This window comes from Leopardus geoffroyi, chromosome A2 (genome assembly GCF_018350155.1).
Source record: "Leopardus geoffroyi isolate Oge1 chromosome A2, O.geoffroyi_Oge1_pat1.0, whole genome shotgun sequence".
NCBI classification, from domain to species: domain Eukaryota; kingdom Metazoa; phylum Chordata; class Mammalia; order Carnivora; family Felidae; genus Leopardus; species Leopardus geoffroyi.
The window spans coordinates 11,303,972-11,322,209 of record NC_059331.1 but is presented as its reverse complement, the minus strand read 5'-3'; the positions used below and the strand labels follow the sequence as shown (position 1 = coordinate 11,322,209).

The 18,238-nt window shown below is 60.6% G+C and overlaps 2 protein-coding genes across 4 annotated transcripts; one reads left to right on the top strand and one right to left on the bottom strand.

The window, feature by feature from the left end:
• The first annotated feature begins 98 nt into the window (after positions 1-98).
• Positions 99-10,218, top strand: ILVBL (ilvB acetolactate synthase like). 2 transcript variants are annotated; one of them, XM_045492320.1, is made up of 16 exons: positions 99-286; positions 823-967; positions 2,120-2,321; positions 2,444-2,571; positions 2,660-2,798; positions 2,896-3,007; positions 5,667-5,766; positions 5,907-6,004; positions 6,122-6,258; positions 7,509-7,643; positions 8,671-8,785; positions 8,886-9,055; positions 9,132-9,202; positions 9,282-9,353; positions 9,517-9,622; positions 9,757-10,218. In XM_045492320.1, the coding sequence occupies exons 1-16, from the start codon at positions 246-248 to the stop codon at positions 9,930-9,932; spliced, it is 1,947 nt and encodes a 648-aa protein (XP_045348276.1). In that variant the 5' UTR covers positions 99-245; the 3' UTR covers positions 9,933-10,218. The 2 variants fall into 2 exon arrangements, with proteins under 2 accessions (XP_045348276.1, XP_045348278.1); XM_045492322.1 differs by lacking the exon at positions 99-286 and adding an exon at positions 297-553.
• Positions 10,219-10,228: 10 nt separating this feature from the next.
• Positions 10,229-17,206, bottom strand: SYDE1 (synapse defective Rho GTPase homolog 1). Of its 2 annotated transcripts, XM_045492318.1 has the most exons (9): positions 17,045-17,206; positions 15,041-15,382; positions 14,295-14,939; positions 13,926-14,140; positions 13,201-13,327; positions 12,830-12,990; positions 12,024-12,249; positions 11,250-11,641; positions 10,229-10,648 (listed from the first exon to the last, which is right to left on the bottom strand). In XM_045492318.1, the coding sequence occupies exons 1-9, from the start codon at positions 17,130-17,132 to the stop codon at positions 10,562-10,564; spliced, it is 2,283 nt and encodes a 760-aa protein (XP_045348274.1). In that variant the 5' UTR covers positions 17,133-17,206; the 3' UTR covers positions 10,229-10,561. The 2 variants fall into 2 exon arrangements, with proteins under 2 accessions (XP_045348274.1, XP_045348275.1); XM_045492319.1 differs by having other exon boundaries at positions 10,229-11,641; positions 17,045-17,205.
• Positions 17,207-18,238: the final 1,032 nt, after the last annotated feature.

Genomic DNA, 18,238 nt, shown 5'->3' with positions numbered 1-18,238 from the left:
TGTAAAGAAAGGGGTTAGGCCTGCAGTGCGAGCCAATGAGAGGAGGGGGAGGGCGGGACTTGTGCTGAGGCGGCCTGTAGGGACGGGGCTTTTATAGGAGATGCTTGTAACCCAGAGCGTGGTTACAGCTTTGCGCGTGCGTCTCAGGCCGGACTACGGGGCGCCGCAGACCCAAGTGAGAGAAAGGGACAAGGCTGCAGGCTCGGAGCCCGGCCCCCTCAAGCCGCGCGTTTGGGTCACGTGACATGAAGGGCACCGAATTCCTCTGGAGGCAGCGCCATTTCCCGTAGGTGAAGGCCGAAGTATCCTGGGGGTCAGAGAAGCCTCCTGTTGCGATGTGACCTTGACCCACGGCCAGGGGCGGGTGGCAGGCTCGGGCGCTCGCAGAGGGCAGAGGTCTAGCTTTAAGGGATGGGCGCGCCCGCTAGCTTGGGGGCGTGGCCTCGTCCTTCTAGGTGGTGTAGACTTGGGGTGGGCGGGCTCACCATTGGGGCTGAGATTTGGACCCAGGTGTAAAAGAGGCGGGGCTTCCCATCTATTCTTTGAGAAACAGGTAAGTGTGAAGCACTATTTTGAGGCCAAAACTGCCTGTGGTGGCCAATTTTTGGTGCTGGTGGTGACGTAAGGAAGGGGGGCTGGCGCCGCGGGAGGCGTGGCCTGGCCCCCAAGAGGCGTGGCCTCGCCCAGAGCCTAACCGCGTAGGTGGCGTGGCGGCGCCGAAACTGGCGAGAAGAGGCGTGGCCCGGGAGCCTTGTGGCCGGGGAAGCTTCTTCCGGAAAAGATCGCTGCGCCTAGCTGCTGGCACTGTCCTTTCTCTTTCAGGTGGCGAGTCATGGAGACCCTCACGGCCGCCGCCCCTGCTGGGAGCTTCTTCCCCTCTTTCCTGCTCTTGGCCTGCGGGACGCTAGTGGCCGCCCTGCTGGGCTGCGCGCACCGCCTGGGGCTCTTCTATCAGTTGATGCACAAGGTGAGGGGGCGTAGGTCAGCGGCGGGCTGGGGGCAGCCAAAGAAGGAAGGAGCTCCTGGCACTCCTAGCTCACTTATTTTACAGGAGAAAGTGAGGGCCGACTAATCTAGGGGTCTCGGTTGGGAAATTCTGTCTACGGCCCTTAACGCTTCGGCAGTCTGCAGACAGGTCCCTGGACTTTGCCTCCAGGCAGAGATAAATCGGGCGGTAGCTGCTGGGTACTCAGCGCCCCGCCTACTCCTTCCCCAGAGGCCAAGAGCCCTTTTCACTGAGCGCAGCTCCCTAAACCCGACGTGATCAGTGGGCCACAGATAGCACCAGAAGGGGTAGCTGTGAGAGATGTCATGTACTTCTCAACGCGTCCCCTAGAGGTGCTTTTGTTTCTGTACTCATTTTCCACAAGAGAAAACTGAGGCTCAGAGAGTTTGTGTGGTAACTTGTCATAGGTGGCCTTTTGGGGAACAGTTGACCCCATGGATCTCACCCTGAACTGCTTGGCTCCTCCCTCAGGAGTCCACCCCTTCCCCTCCCAATAGCAACGGGAGCAAGGTCACTGGCCTTGAGGATTTCTGGAGATTTAAGGCAAAGGCCTCTGGTGTGCGGGGCTGGGAACAAGCCGAGGCTCAGAAGCCTCAGCATATTCTGTGCCAGCAGGCCGCTCCCTTGCCAGGTGCTTAGTGGCTGGCAGCCTGTCAGTGGGGCCTGCCCAGTGAGTGGGAGGAAGCCTAGCCGGCTGGGATCAACAGTTGCCACTAGGTCCTGGAGGGCAGGAAGTTCTGGAGTCCCAGCAGATGGCCCCTGGCCAAACTACTTTGGGTTCTGGGGACCCACTTTCCCTCTCCTCTCACTCATTGGCCTACTGTCCCCGGAGACAGGCAGTGTAACAGAAGGGGGCGCTCAAGGGCCTTGGTTCTATGGGACTTTGAATCTTGCCAGGGCAAGTCTTGGTTCCCTTAGCTGTACAAGGACGGCCTGCCCTACTCTGGGCCTTGCGTATAGTATGATATGTGCCTCACCAATATCAAAGTTCCTCTGACCCCTGACTCTGTCCTGCCCTCCTTCCTGGGGGAGTGAGAGTGCCCTCTCCCTGTCTGCCTTGGCGCTCTTGCCCTGGTCCTTGGTAATTGTGCTCCTCTCCCTCCGTGGGCCCAGGTGGACAAGGGGAGCATCCAGCATGGCGGGGAGAATGTGGCAGCTGTGCTGAGGGCCCACGGCGTGCGGTTCCTCTTCACCCTGGTCGGCGGGCACATTTCCCCGATACTGGTGGCTTGTGAGAAGTTGGGCATCCGCGTGGTGGACACACGCCACGAAGTCACAGCTGTCTTTGCCGCCGATGCTGTGGCCCGCCTGACCGGTGAGGGCAGAGCAGAGAGGGTGGAGGGCTGGTGAGAATGGGATGGGAAGTCTTTGCAGGGCAGAGTTTTTTCAGAGGTGGCCGGGAGGGTGGGCAGGGCTGTGATGGATTCTGTATTTCAGGGACCGTGGGCGTAGCAGCAGTGACAGCGGGCCCTGGCCTCACCAACACGGTGACTGCAGTGAAGAACGCCCAGATAGCTCAGTCTCCAGTCCTGCTTCTGGGTGGGGCCGCCAGCACTCTGCTGCAGGTGCCCTGCCCTTGGGTGGATGGCGGGGGTCCCGGGGAGCCTCAAAGGGCTCATGTATTGACTCTCTGGCCTCCTCTGTTTCCACCAGAACCGGGGTGCGCTCCAGGCCATTGATCAGATGGCCCTGTTTAGGCCACTGTGCAAGTTTTGTGCTTCTGTGCGGAGGGTGCGGGATATCGTGCCCACCCTGAGGGCTGCGATGGTGGCTGCCCAGTCGGGGACCCCAGGTAGGTGGTGGGGGGGGGGGGCTGGGCGGTGGTCAGGCCCTAAGGCCTGGGTCCAGGGAGGCATGGCAGGCTCAGTATCCTCCCTGCCCCTCCACAGGCCCAGTGTTTGTAGAGCTTCCCATTGATGTGCTGTACCCCTACTTCATTGTCCAGAAGGAGATGGTGCCAGCCAAGCCGCCCAAGGGCCTCGTGGCTCGAATGGTCACCTGGTGAGTTGCCTCACTCCCACCGTGCCCTCTCCAGCCCCCTGCCCTCTTTTGTAACTTCCCGCCAGCCTCTGTCTCTCCTTTGACTCATTCGTTGGTTTGCATATCAGCTGAGGGGAACCAGCCTTAGGAAGAGCATTGGAGGTGGAGGGACTAGCATATGCAGAGGTTCTGAGGCAGGAGCGAACTTGGTGGGTTGGGAAAGCAAAGTAGCCTCTGTGGCAGCAGCAGGTGAGCAAAGGGGAGAGGGGCAGAGGTTGAGCTCAGAGCGGCCAGCAGGGGCCACTGGGAGGACCTGGGGTTTTGTTTTTACTTTGAGATCCGCCGAGAAGCATTATATGGTTCACAGCAGAGGTGTGGCACACCCCGATTCAGGTTTTTATCACGTTCCCTCTGACTGCTGCTGGGGAACGGACTGTGGGCTTGGGTGGAAGCTGGGAAGCCAGGGAGGAGGGGTTGTCGGCCCTGGGATGAGAGGCAGTGGTGGCCTGGCTTTGAGTGGTAGCTGTGGGATGCAGAATAAGGAATAAGCTTAAAGGTTTTCCTGGAAGAGCTACAAGGTTGAGGGGGGACTTCTTTCAGTGGAGAGGATAGGAAGGGGTTCCATGTGGGGCCACATCCCCAGCAGAGGTATCCGGTTTTGGCCACCCCTGGGATGGGCCTGGCCAGAGCGGCACAGGAAGGAGAGTCGATTCTCCTCTTCCTTCCCCTCTGTCCCTTCCCTTTGCCTGTCCTTGCTCTTCTACCTGCCATGCCCCTTCCATGTATTTAGCGAGTGCCACAGTGTGCCAAGTACCAGGACTGGCACGAACAAGACAGGCCCCTGTGCCCTGGGCACGCGAGAAGTCCCTTGAAGACCAGTTCGGGGGGTAGAACTTTATTCACATATCTTTTATGACAACACTAAGTGAAGAGGGTAAGGTATTACTACACCCATTTCATAGCGTGGGTAACTGGGACTCAAAGGGGATAAATGACTGGCAGGAAGTCATCCAGCTGGTTAATGGCACACGAGGATTCAGCCTGGAGGAGCCTCCCATGCTTTATCCACAGAGCTATGTGCCACCTACACGGAATGAAATGAAAGTTCAGAGAGACGGGTCTGAATCCCGAGCCAGTAACTAGCTGTGTTAACCTTGAGCAAGTGATTAAGCCTTCCCCACCCACCGCCCGCCAGTTTAATGGAAATACAGTTGACATAGGGGACTGTGCAGGCTTAAGGTGGACAGCGTCATAATTTGACGATCCTGTTGTGATTAAACCTTTCTTGACTGCAGCTTGCCTGTCTGTAAAATGAAGAAGCCTAGCGTGGTTTTCTCTCTAGACGAAGATTCTGTGAAGAATAAAACAAGATCGCTTCGACAGTGTAAAATGCTGAAGTGACTAACTAGCCGTTGTCTTAGATAAGAATAGGGTTGAGTCCAGTGTCTTTCAGGTGTAAGGCAAGCTGTCTCCCATCCTTTCTCCAACCTGGCTAGGGAACCACAAATACAGAGGGGGATTCAGAGGTCCTGAACAGATAGGAAGTGGCTGGTGACCGTGCCAGGTAGGCTGAATTTTGTTTGTTTATTTGTTTGTTAAAGTTTATTTATTTATTTTGAGAGAGAGTGAGAGAGCAAGGAAGCGCATGCATGCAGGGTTGAGGCAGAGAGGGAGGGAGACAGAGAATCCCAAGCAGGCTCTGCAGTGTCGGCACAGAGCCTGATGCAGGGATTGATTTCATCAACCGTGAGATCATGACCTGAGCCAAGATCAAGAGTCAGACACTTAACTGACTGAGCCACCCAGGCACCCGAGGTAGGCTGAACTTTTAAGCAATTTTGTTCTGTGGCCGTGACAGCAGCCTGTTTGTTCCCTGGTTCTGGCTCCCCCTTTCCCCCCTTCCATTCTCCTCTCCTCTCTTGGGCTGCCCCTACTCTGCCCTTTGGGCTGGCTCTTCCTTTGCCTTTCTTTCTATGTTGGGGTTTACCATGGTTTCTTCCTTGGCCTCTTCTCATTCTCTGTATTCTTGGTTCCTCCTCAAAAGAGAAACAGAAGCTTCTGGTTCCGACTCCTTTTTGCCGACACCTACATGTCTTGTTCTTGGCTGGATTGGATGTTCCTTGAACGCAGAGCTGGGCAAGATTTATCTCTGTGTCTCCAGGGCCCTGGAGGCCCACATGGGAAGTTAGGGCCCTATGACCCAACGAGTAAGGAGACAGAAGGAGGTGTCGGAAGCCGGAGAAAGAGGCTTGAGTGCCTTCCCTGATTGAGTGTTTTGCAAAGTGCTTTATATCCTGAATGGATAGATAGTAAACCTTGGGAGAGAGATTCCCTTTTCCATTTTACAGAGGAGGAACCTCAGAAAAGTTAAGTCACTTGCCCAGTCGCACAGCTAGGAAGCGTGGAGCCTTGTGTGTTTCGCTCTGCAGCCGTGGCCCTGATCCTGGCACTCCACACCTGTGTCACTTGGTTCTGAGGGTCTGTGTCAGGTTGGGTGGTCGCCAGAAGCTTCTGAGGAGCAACAGGCGGCTGGAGACTCGGCCACTGGGGTTTGTCTATCTGGGGTGTGGCTCACCTACTTCTGTGCCTGTCTCACTTCCCGCCTCGACCCCGGCCTCCTTCAGCTCCCAGAACCCCAGTCATTAATCCTGGTAACTGCCTCTTCCTCTCATCTTTGCAGGTACTTAGAGAATCACCTGGCCAACCTCTTTGCAGGAGCCTGGGAGCCTCGGCCTGAGGGGCCTCTGCCTCTGGACATTCCGCAGGCATCCCCCCAGCAGGTGAATCGCCTCTCTTCCCTGGTTCCCTGAGGAACCCCACCTGGCAGGATGGCCTCTCTCTGAGTCAGTAGTGGGGCCTGGATCTTGGGGCTGATGGTGACTCACACGGTTGGCTCTTTGAGCCCCGTCTCTAATCCCAGGTTCAGCGCTGTGTGGAAATCTTGAGCCGAGCCAAAAGGCCCCTTGTTGTGCTGGGGAGCCAGGCTCTGCTGCCCCCGACACCTGCTGACAGACTTCGGTGAGAACCCTCAGCCCTGCCCTTGCTGTCATATCCCTGGTCCCCGGTCTCCGGATGCCTTGTGGGGTGGGGGCATGCCCTTGGCTACACTCCCCTCTGCTCTGCCCGGACCCCCAGGACTGCCGTGGAGACCCTTGGCATCCCCTGCTTCCTGGGAGGGATGGCACGAGGACTGCTGGGCCGCAACCACCCCCTCCACATCCGGCAGAACCGCAGCGCTGCTCTGAAGAAAGCAGACGTGGTCCTCCTGGCAGGTGGGCCTCGGCCTCCTCTGCCCTCTCCCCTTTCCCTCCCTGCAGGCCCCGCCCCTGCTCCTCTCCCCGCTCCCCCTGTGGCCCTGCCCCTTGTAGTCAGGTACTTAACTGGCACCCTCCCCTCATGAGCACTCACCCTCTTACCTTGGGCCCGCCCCTCGCCCCTTGCCCCTTGCCCCTTGCCCGGGTTTGGACAGCCGTGTACTTGAAATCCAGCCAGGGAAGTTCTGGCAAGCTCGCAGTCGGGCCGCGTGGCTCGGCCCTGCATGGAGGAAGAGGCACAGATAATGGGCACCTATATTGTTCACATTCAGTGTTGGCACGTGTGTGCTCTGTGCAGGATGGACACAGCATGTACGCGTGTGGCGTGCGCATTTTCGTGTAAAGGGGAGTCCTGGCCACCGCGTAATAGTTGTATCGGTTCGCTGTTGTGTGATAACCATCCCAAAACTCAGTGACTTAAAATGCGCTTATTATGGGGGCGCCGGGGTGGCTCAGTGGGCTTAAGTGTACGACTTCGGCTCAGGTCGTGATCGCGCCATTTGTGAGGTTGAGCCCCGCGGTGGGCTTTCTGCTCTCGGAGCCTGGAGCACGCGCTTTGGATCCTCTGTCGCCCTGTCTCTCTGCCCCTCCCCCGCACTCTCTCTCTTTCAAAAATAAACAAACATTGAAAAAAGGTACTTATTTCTCAAGCTCCACCTGTAGGTTAGGCGGTAGTTTTTCTGCTGTTGGTGGGACTCCTTTATGAGTCTGTAGTTGGCGAGGCAAGAAGGCATCTGGGCTGATCCGGGGCGGGCAGGCGCATATCCTTGGGCTTGGCTGACTTTAGGCTGGGCTCACATGGCCTCCGCTGGGCTAACTGACTCCTCTGACTCCTCCTTACATCTTCCTCCGGGTTTCTCATCATCCAGCAGGCCAGCCTGGGCTTGTTCACTTGGTGGAGGATGAGAACAGGCAGGAGGGTTAGAGCAAGGTGTTTTAAGAGAGAGAGACAGTGGCAGCCACAAGGCTTCTTGAAGCCTGGTCTCAGAAGTGCCTGCCGTCATTCTGCCACAGCCTGTTGACCGAAGCATGTGCCGAGGCCAGCCCAGATTCAAGGGGTGGGGAGATGTGAAGTCATTGTGGCCGGCGCTGGTACAGGGAGAAAGGAAGAATGGGGGTCACTTTTGCATCTACTCTGCCATGGTGGGTGAAGGAAGGTAGTGGGGACACTGGCCCTCCAGCCGCTGAGACCCCGCTTCCCACACCAGGAGTCGTGTGCGACTTCCGCCTGTCTTACGGCCGTGTCCTCAGCCGCAGCAGCAAGATCATCATCGTCAACCGTAACCGGAAAGAGATGTTGATGAACTCAGACATGTTCTGGAAGCCCCAGGAAGCCGTGCAGGGTGAGCGCCCGGTACCCCCTCACACACACATGCTCTTCCTGGTCCTTCTCTTGGCCTCTGCTGCAGCTGGCTTGAGCTGGGTGCTTGTGAGCAAGGCCTGAACCCTGCCCCGGCGGGCATCCGGTCAGCTGGAGACATACCTGTGGCTCTCAGACTGATGGGTGCTTCTGGATGAACAGATGGTGGGGTGTGCGTACGAGGGGAGGCCTGGGAATAACATGCATGTGATCACGCCCCTGGCTGCAAATCCTCCCATGCTGCTTGCTGCCCGGAGGACAGAGACCTGCCTCCTTGGCCTCCGAGGCTTTTTTTGTCCTGTCCTACCTTCCCTGTTCAGTCTGCTCCCACAGCCTTTTTGTGCTCTGCTTCTGCCCGTCGTCCCAAGGACATTGTGCTGCAGCGTAGGCTACACGGAGCTCTTGTGTCAAGCAGAGGAGTGGCGCTGTTGCATTCAAGCTCGGGAAGGTCTACTGTAGCAGCTGGTGGGCAGCGAGTTGGAGGGGGCAGGTGGAGGCCAGGGGCCCGTTAAACCAGGCCGGGGCAGAAACGACGAGGCCTGGAGCGGGGATGGACCGGGATGAGAGACTCGGCTTCTCTGAGCCTCTGTGGGATCACTTGGAAGACGGAGATGATGGAAAGTGTATATATCACTGGCCTGTTTATCGGTCACTTCAAAAGCAGCGTGCTTGGCTGATGGAGGTGCTTTTCGTGATGTGTTTTAAGGCAGAATTCACAGCACTGCCTGATCTAGGGTGTGAGGAGGAGGAGGCAGGCGACGAGGCTGCCTGGGTTTCTAACCCACTTAGTGCTTCCTAAACCTTCATTTCTCTGGCCTTGGCTGCCCCGACCTGCTTCTGGCAGACTGTGGGGGGTGTTTTGCCTCTTCTGCTCTAGGAGCATCCCTGGCCTGGCACCTTGCCTCCTGCTATTGCCTCCTCTTGCTATTGGATTCCTGCTGTCCTCGGGCCTTTGGTGCTGGGAGGGCAGGAGGCCACTTCCCTGCAGCTGTTTTCTCTTCCTTCCCTAGGAGACGTGGGCTCCTTTGTGGTGACGCTGGCGGAGGGCCTGAAGGGCCAGATGTGGGCCTCAGACTGGGCAGAGGAACTTCGGCAAGCTGACCGGCAGAAGGAGCAGACCTTCCGGTGGGGGCCGGGTGCGGTGGACACGGCGGGGGGCGGGGGGGGGTTGGGTTCCCGGCAGGCTCTCCTGCTGGCCCTGCTGATGTGCACCTCTGCCTGGCAGGGAGAAGGCATTGACGCCTGTAGGCCAGCACCTGAACCCGGTGCGGGTACTGCAGCTTGTGGAGGAGATTCTGCCTGACAACACGATTCTGGTGGTCGATGGTGGAGACTTTGTGGGCACTGCCGCCCACCTGGTGCAACCCCGTGGCCCCCTGCGCTGGCTAGATCCTGGTAAGGAAGGGCCTCTGCCTGGGATGGCTTGTACGGTCCAGGCCCCTTTCTACCCACGTGCTCTTGGTTTCCCTAGGGGCCTTTGGGACTCTGGGGGTTGGTGCAGGATTTGCACTCGGGGCCAAACTGTGCCGGCCAGATGCCGAGGTGAGTCAGGGCGCTGGAGGCAGGAGGCCTGCCGTGTCCTGGGTAGTGAGGTACTCAAGCAGCCTTGTTCCCTGCTCAGGTGTGGTGCCTGTTTGGAGATGGAGCCTTTGGCTATAGCCTCATTGAATTTGACACCTTTGTGAGACACAAGGTGACTGGGCTGCCCGAGGGACGCTGAGGGCTTGGAGTCCTGGGAGCTGTCAGGATGGGCCGGGATAGGGAGGGAGCTGCTTCTGCCTGTCCCTGTCTTTGCCCTCTGGTTGGCCAAGCCTTGAAACTGAAGGCTGTGGGCTGGCCTCGCCCTCTCCCTGCAGATCCCAGTGATTGCCTTGGTGGGGAATGATGCTGGCTGGACCCAGATCTCTCGGGAGCAGGTGCCCTGTCTGGGCAGCAATGTGGCCTGTGGCCTGGCTTACACCGGTGAGGGGCCTGGGCAGGCTGGAGACGGGGGGAGGCTGTTTCAGGCCCGGATGGATGGGCATGCGTTCCTCTCCTGGGCTGACTGCATGGCGGGCTGGGTCCCTGCCACCATCTGACTGGACTTCTCCTTTCAGATTATCACAAGGCAGCCATGGGACTTGGGGCCCAGGGCTTGCTGCTCTCCCGGGAGAAAGATCAGGTGGTCGAGGTGCTTCGTGACGCTCAACAGCAGTGCCGAGATGGCCACCCGGTTGTGGTCAACATCCTCATTGGGAGGACAGACTTCCGAGATGGCTCCATTGCTGTGTAGGGCCTCATGGGTCAGTACCCTTGGCTCCCTTCCCACCCCTGGACTGTACCTAGCTGGTTGAGAGCCTCATCCTTGCCTACCTGGACCTGGCCTATAAGGTCCATTGACTCCACAACCCTCCAAGAAGACAGGGTGGGGCTGCAGGGGTCAGAGCTCAGAAAAGCTCCGTGGCAGCACCCGGGAGCTCCTGGGCTTTTTTTCTCTGTGGGGGACAACTGCCCTTTTCTCCCTTCCTCTCCTCCACGCTTAATAAACCACCTCTGGTCCGTGTGGGCCCAAGTACTCATCCCAGAACGTGTGCATATTGATTTATTTGTCCACAAAGATGGGAGTGAGGGAAGGTGGGGGAGACAGGAGGGGACCCTACTCTCCCATTGGAGCTCTGGGGCCCACTGTGGCTCCATTACTGGGGATTTTAGGGTGTCTGGCCACTGCGAACTCTTTCCCTCTCAGAGGTCCCTGAAAGAGCCCCATACGCCTGCTCCAGACGTGTCCACCCATGCACACTAGTCCTAACACACAGACACACACGCACGGAGGCAATAAATATGTTCCGTACCAAAGTGCCCCCAGCCTGACATTTCAGGTGGGGCCCCTCCACAGGGAGGTCTTGTAAGTGCTCAGTTTCTTCAGGGATGTGGAGGAAGAATGGGGGAGGGGAAGGGCCAGGCTCTGCTATCTCCGTTTCCTGGTTTGAGGCAATCACGGGGCTTTCCCTGGAAGAGAGGGTGGGGAAGCCCCCAGCTGCCCCTATCCAGCCAGAGCCCAGATAGGGGCTTTCCCCCACCCTGCCCCAAACAGCACTTCACCATAGTCCTTGGGCCCTCCGCGGAGGGGAGAAGCAGAGTGCAGTGCTTAAAGCTAATACTGAATTGGTTGGCAGCAGCAAGAGGATTGGCGCGGGGCATGGGTGGGGGGGTGGGGTGGGGAGTGTCTCACCACCCTGGGGTGATGCTCACAGTAACTGGTGTTTCCCTGGCTAAGGGGAGGCAAGAGAGGCCAGCCCAGCAAGCGGGAGAAGTGCCTTTGGCAGCAAGGGGAAAAGCCCTTGGTACTCAGAAAAGATGGCCACGACGGCTGGTCCCGAAAATCCCCAGTCCCAGCCTGTGCAACCAATGCCCCAATAGCGAGCACTGGAAACGAGGAATGATTCTCAGCAACGGGCTGGCTGGTCACTAGGCAACGCCCTAGCAGCCGGGACCAGGGCCTGAGTGACCGGTCTGGTCCCTTCAGGGGCTGGATGGAGCACAGCCTCAGCAGCCAGGAGCCCGGGGCCCCAGTGACTGGGGTCCCGCCCCGCCCGGCTCAGAGGCACACGTTTATCTGCTTGGAGAGCTCTCTCTCCAGGTCCAGGATGAGGGCGTCGAAGTCTTTGAGGTTCAGGTGCGGGTTGAAGGGCGCCTCGAAGTCATCGTCGAAATCAGCGGCGCCCGCCGGCTCGCCCGCGTCCTCGTCCTCGTCCTCGCTGCAGCTGCCCGTCACGTGCTCGTAGTCCGGCCCGGACAAAAAGTCCCGCCCGCACGGCAGGAAGTCCCGCCCGCAAACGCTCCAGTCACCCGCGTAGCGGTTACTCGGGGGGCTTTCGGGGCCGCCCCGGCCGCGGGGCCGAGTCACCACCTCGGGGCTGGCGAGTGGCAAGTGCAGCGACGGCTGCCGTTTGGGCCGCACGTACGGGGCGACGTCCGGAGGCTCCGGGGGCCTGCGGGGATCTGCGGAGGGAGAGCGGGACTCGTGACGGCGTCACGCGCCACGCGAGAAGCCAGACCTCTGATTGGCTGCCCAGGTAACCAGGCCCCTGATTGGCCCTGACGAAAGAAAAGCCCTGCAACCGCATCGCGAGTTCACTGGCGGAGCTAGAACTGGTTGCTTAGGCAACCGGCCCTCTGAAGGGCGTGTCAAGAGGCAGGGCCTCTGACCGCGTCAAGCTTGGATTGGCTCTAGCTGGACGGGTTGCCGGGGCTACCAGGTACCGGTTTACCCTGGTGAGGGGGCGTGGCATGCCTGAAGCTCGAGACTCTGATTCGTCGCCCGAGAAAGCGCCGCTGCGGCGGCCTGGCCTTGATTGGTGGTGAGGGCCGGAGGCGGGCTCACCTGGCCAGGCCTGCAGCAGGTAGTGCAGCACCTCGATGTGGCGCTTGAAGTCCACAGCGTTGGTGGGGCCCGGGCCAGAGCTGCGGATGCGGGGCCTGGCGGGTGACTGGCGCGCCGGCAGCAGCACGGGACCGAAGCACACGGCCAGGTTCTGCGGGGTCATGCGATTGTGGGCGTGGAAGGAGGAGACGAGGCGCAGGTGGTCCAGGAGAAGCGTCAGCGTGGCCTGAGAGAAGAAGGTTGGGAATCGTAAGGCTGACTGGTCCCCTGTCACACCTGGTGGGGGCGGGGGGGGGGCGGGTAGACGAACGCGGCCCGGAGTGGGGAAACTCAAGATCTCATAGCTGGTTGATGGCCGAGCTAAGGCTTCGATACTACTATTATGATCCCATTTTGCTGGAAGGGAGCCTGAGGACAAAGGTAACTTAGTTTTGGAATGGCAGAGCTTGGATTTGAACCCACTCCTCTGTGTGTTAGTCAGGGCTAGCATTAATCCCATTTTACAGATGAGGGTATTGAGGCACAGAGGGTTGGGACTTCTCTAGGATTCCACAGCCAGGAACCTCCCTTGTGGTAGGTTGACAGACCTGTATTCAGAGCCTCCATTTTTGTGATGTTCTGGCTGTGCAACCTTGGGCAACTCACTCAACTGCTCTGGGCCTAGGTTTCCATAGCTATGAAGTGGGGATTCTGATAGCACCTAATAGCCACATGCTCGTGCACATCATGGGCTCAGGTGTGGATGAAACACTCTACTGGTGTCAGCCCGCTATGAGTCCTGCCCACTCCCACCAGGCCCAACTCACCCTCTCCACATCCGGCAGGCAGTTGAGGAGCCCACGGGTGCCCTCAGTGCTGGAGGGTGCCCTGCTTGGGGGTCCTCGGGCCATGGCTTCCAGCACCACCTGATAGAGGGGCTGGGTGATGAGCGGGGTGGGCAACTCCCGAAGATAATCCTTGAGGATGCCTGTGGACACAGGGCCCACTCTGGTCAGGGCACCCCTGGCTTCTGAGGCTGGAGGGGTTAGCTGGGGCTGGGAGGGGCAAGAGGAGGGCAGGCACAGGAAGATGAAAACAAAGCCAGAGAGAAAAGGGTGAGGTCCCAGAGGGACCACAGGGACTCCCTTGAGGTGAAGGTTGAATGGGGAGCAGGCGGGGTAGGCAGGGGCATGCTGACCAGTGATGACATTGATATCGGGATACAGGTCCTCGGAGAGGCAGACGGCTGCACTGTCCCGCTCAAAGGCATCCCGAAGTTCTTTCTTGACAGCTGCCGAGCCACACAGACGGTAGAGCCCCACCACCTGGGGGTGGGCGCAGAGAAATGTCTTCTTGCCAGTGCTACAAACTGATGAGGGCCGGGTGGGCTGAGGGCTGGAGGCCCGGGTCAGGGTGGCAGTGGGCTGAGGGCTTGGGGGCTGGCTGCAGCTTTACCAGCTGCCTTCCTGCCCTTCTGACACCTGTCGTGGTGTCCCCACCATGGCTCCCTGAACAGCCTGGCTGCGTAAGCCCTCTGCTTGGCTCACTTGTCCTCAGGTCACTTGTCACCTCCTCTGGGGAGTCTTTCCTGACTACCCCAACCAGAGGTCAGGTCCTGCTTTAAGGACCTGCTCTCTCCCTGCTTCTCCCCTCTTGTCCCAGCCACAGTTTTACACTTGTGAGTTTCGGGGATCGTGTCTTTTCTCCCATCAGGCTCTGAGCTCCAGAAGGTCTGGGACCCTGGGTTCTGGGTTGGGTGCTATGGTCTAGGGGAGCCTTCTGCCCTTGTCTAAGCTGGGACTGGAGCTAGGAGTGTCCCAGGCAGGGTGCACGTGTGGGGAAGGCCTGGCCTCTGTACGCGGGGTGTCCTGGGGGTGTAGGTCTGAGGTCTGGGGGCCAGCTGGGATGGGGCAAGGGGCTCACCCGCAGCCCTCGGCGCTCGATCTGCCCAACGCACTTCTGGATGATGAGGGGCACCTGGCCGGGGGGCTGTTCCCGCTCCACCAGCAGCGGCAGGGGCAGCCCAAAGACGCGGGGCTCAGCTGTGCCTGGTGCTTCCTGCTGCTCTGACAGGGTCAGCTTGGCATACAGCAGCCCCTGGGGCTCCAGGCGCACGGCCAGTTGCTGGGCCTGGCACCCTGAAGACACAAGGAGGCCTGTGGGGTCTGCCCCCACAGGCTCCTGTGCCCTGGCCCCCTACTCCAAGCCACCCCCCAGGCCCCGGACACTCTGGGGGAAAAGGGGAGCCGAGTCCTGTGCCAACCGCTCTTCCCTTGCGGCCACGTATCCTACCTCGGAAGACCGTGGGTAGCAGCACAGTGCCCTGGGCACAGGGCCGGTGTCGCCGAACACCGGGGTCCCATGCCAGCACCAGGGCCCGCAGCAGCCGGGCAGCCTCGAGCTCCAGGTGGAAGGTGTGGTCCAGCCGCAGGAAGTCGGGCCCCCCCCTCAGCGGCCCCGTTCGGGCCCGGGCCACCCCATCCACCTGCAGTAGGCAGCACAGGTCTCTGGGGGTGGCCCCAGGAGCCGGCCGCAGCCCCCCCAGCCCGTACAAGTGTAGGCTGAGGCGGCCCCAGAGTGCGGCGGGCAGCGCTCGGGCTGGGGGGCCCGCCTCGTAGGGCCGGAAGGCAGTGGGCGATGGGGGCCCCGCTGGGCGCTCCGGAGAGTCCCCGTCACTGAGGTAACCGGCCCGAGGGCCCCGTGTGGCTCCAGCCCCTGCCGCCCGGCCAGGGGCCCCCACACTGCTGTCCAGGTGGTAGCGGCTGATGACGGAGCCCTCGGGGGCGGCCCTCTCACGCTCGCGGCCCGCCCGGGTGCCCCGCAGGCTCAGGCGGCGCCGAAGGTCAGGCAGCTTCTTCATCTTCATGGAGAGGCGCCTGGCTGGGCCGGGGGACTTCGTGCGGGAGGCTTTGGCTGGGGGGCTGGCAGGGGCCGCGCCTGGGGAACAGCATACCTCAGGGGTCAGAAGCCTGGGCTTGGGACCGGGGTGAGGCTTGTGGTCATCTTGGGGGGGCCGGAGGTCTGAGGCTTGTGCTCACCTTGCGAGGCTGGGCCCTCTGGCTCCGCTGAGCCTGGCTGTGGCCCCGGGGGCTCAGGTGCCAGGGGTCTGGAGTCTTCCTCAGGGATAGGGTTGTACCAGATCTCACCCGCGGGCTCCCCGCTGCCGGGCGCCCTGGGCCCCAAAGCAGCCTCTTCTGGTGGCTTGGCCCCACCCAGCACCCATCGGCGGCTGCTGGGCTCCAGGCTCTGCAGGTAGGCCCCCCGAGCTGGGCTCCGGGATGCCTCGGGGCTAGGGGGGCCCTCTGCCCCAGCCTGGGACTTTTCGGGGGCGTGGGGCTCTGGCTCTGGAGGACTGGGCTCCGGGCGCTGGGCTGGCCGGCCTGGCAGAGAGCAAGGGGAGTGGCACCCGGCTACCGCCTGCTGCCCCCAGTGAAGCCCCAGCGCAGCCCCAGCGAAGAGCTCTTTCCCCAGCAGGGGCCAGGGCTGGGGTGCATGCAGCTCTGGCAATCACTCCACTTGTTTGTTTGGAATGGGCGGGCACAGGCCAGCAGTCTCACTGGTTGCCAGCTTACAGCCCACCCCCTCTTAGTTCCTGGGGTCCCAAACGGGATTCTGTCCCTCTGCCCTTCAGCCTCAGGGGTCCAGTGGGGTTTCTCCAGACCTGGGCCCTGCATTCTCAGCTCTACCTCCCACCCCTGGCATGGAGCCCTGCTCCTGTCCCTTCTTACTGGGTGGCTTTGGGCAAATTGCTTTCCATCTCTGAGCCTCAGTGTCCTTCTGTGAAATGGGGGGGGGGGGGTAGTCAATGCCCCCCTCCAGGGAGGCATCAGAGAGCTCGGTGTGGGGAATGCTTCCTAGGCATCCAGGTTACGGTCAAGCACACAGCCCACAGTGAACTCTGGCTTGCTTCCTTAGGAAGACAGGAGCAGGCACGTCGGCTAGTGCTCTGTCCTCCCATTCCTGCAACATCCCCCCCCCCCCAACCCCCCACCTCTTAAGAGCTTGTCTTCCAAACTCTTTCCCTATCCTGGAGTGGGCCCTGTCTCTCAGCGCAGTCCAGATCCCCATGGTCAATGTCTTGGGGCCTCTCCTCTGTTCCACCGTCCTCCCCTCTCTGACATCCTGGGCTGTTTCCTGTCTGTGTTTGTGCGTGGGCACCCCGGTCCCTTCTCTCTGCTCTAGGAGCCTTGGGAATCTTTGGGAAGGGCTGGCGGCGGTGGGGGGTGGGGGTGGGAAGGGGAGCTCAGATGTGGAGTCCTCAGGCCTCCCTCCTTTAACACCTTCCTTCCCGGGACTTTCTGTCCCACGCAGCTCCCAATTCCTCAAGGTCCTGTCTTCTGGCTGGTAGAGTCCCTCCTCTGGTCAACTCTGATTTCCAACACCCTGGACTCTGCCTCGGGGGCCTCTATTAGCAGCATAGTCCAGAGCGCTGTTTAACTCACTTCACTGGCTCTGGGCAAATTACCCAACAGCTCCGTGCCTCAGTTTCCCCTCCTGCATAAAGGGGACAGTTTCCTGGGGCTGCCTAAGGTGGGTGCAGCTGCAGTCACTGGTTAATAGGTAGGAGGGGGCCGGCGGGTGGCTACTGGGGTTGATGCACCGCCCCTCTCCCTCCTCTGCAGGACTTCGCTACCCATCTCCCATCCTGGAGGGGCGCAGAGTGTCCCCGGCCTGGCCTGACTGGGGCCCGTTTGCCAGCTTCCCAACTCCTCCTCCCCTCCGCCCTCCAGGCGCTCGGTCTCGGCCCCATTTCCTGTCAGGGGCGAGGCCCCCCTCCCGGGCCTCCTAAGGAGCCCGCAGCGCTGGCATCCCGGGCCGGGCGCACATAACGGTCCGCGCCCCCTCTCCCCCTGCCCAGCCCCTTCCTTCCAGGACCCCTGCCCACTCTTGGTCCCCCACCCCGGGCCGCAGGGGACTCCGCGGGGCTCCCCTAGCCGCCGCAGCCGGCCCTCCTCGGGGCTCCAGGACCCCCCCACCCTCCCGGGCCAGGCGGGGTTCGGCGCCCCCTCCTCCGCCGTCCCCCTCCCCCCCGCCGCGCTCACCGCGCTCCTTCGCGTCCGACTTTTTCCGGGGAAGTTTCTCCCGGCCCCGCAGGCGGGAGAAGGTTTTCCTGAGGAGCGGCTCGGCCATGCTGGGGCCCGGGCCGGGCCGAGTGCGCGCCCCGGGCTCCGGCCGCGCCGCCCCCCTGCCCTCCCCTCCCCGCCCCGCCCGCCCCCCGCTCCGCGCCAGCAGGAAGCGCATTCCGGGAATGCTTGGCCCAAACTTTTTTTTTTTTTTTTTTCCCCTTCCCGCGGCCTGAGCGAGCGATGCTGGGAGATGTAGTCGCCCGGGCCGGGTGGGGAGGGAATGGGGGCTCTAGGCTGCCTTCCTCGCTCCCCCTGGGACTATCATGGCACAGCCCTCGTCTTCCCTCTTACCCACCCTCCTTTGGTGATGGAACACAGCGCGTCATGCTGGGTTTACCTTCAAAACGCATCTTGCCCGTATTTCCTCTCCTATCCCCCCCCATCTACTGCCCCAGCCTGGTGCAAGCCCTGGCCTCTCTCCTTTCCATGACAGCTCCTCTTTTTTGGTATCCTGGATGCCCCTCGGGGCGCCTCCGTCCTCCACCTAACTTTCCCACCCCCCATTCCGGTTACTGCTGATGTTTAACAAGCCACCCCCCAAACTAGTGGTGTGAAAGCCATTTTATGTCACAGGTGCCGTGGGTAAGGGATTTTGGCAGGCCAGAGCTGACATTGATTGTTTCCACTCAATCAATGGTTCAGGGGGAACTCAACAGACGTGGCTGGAATCATCTGGAGGCGAGGTCACTCACAGGTCCTGCAGCTCATCACAGCTGAGGGCTGGGACCTCTTCACAGGCTGTGGACTAGGGCTGCTACGTGGGCCTCTCCCTACGGTCCGGCCTTCTTCCCAGCAGGTCAGTAGTCAGGATGACCAGACTTCACGCATGGCCACCCAGGACTCCGAAGGTGAACAGGACAGATGCTGCATCACCTTTCCTGACCCAGCCTTGGGTGTCATGTTGTGTCACTTCTGGAGCCAGATTCATAGACCCCACTCCTCTCAGTGGGCGATGTGTCAAGGTGACCTTGTGAACAGGATGTGGGCTGGGAGATGCTGTGGCCACCTTGGAAAATGTAACCTGCCTCACACCTACATTTCATTCTCTGTGCAGTGCCCAGGGTGGACTTAAAAAGCTGAAGTCGTTGGGGCGCCTGGGTGGCGCAGTCG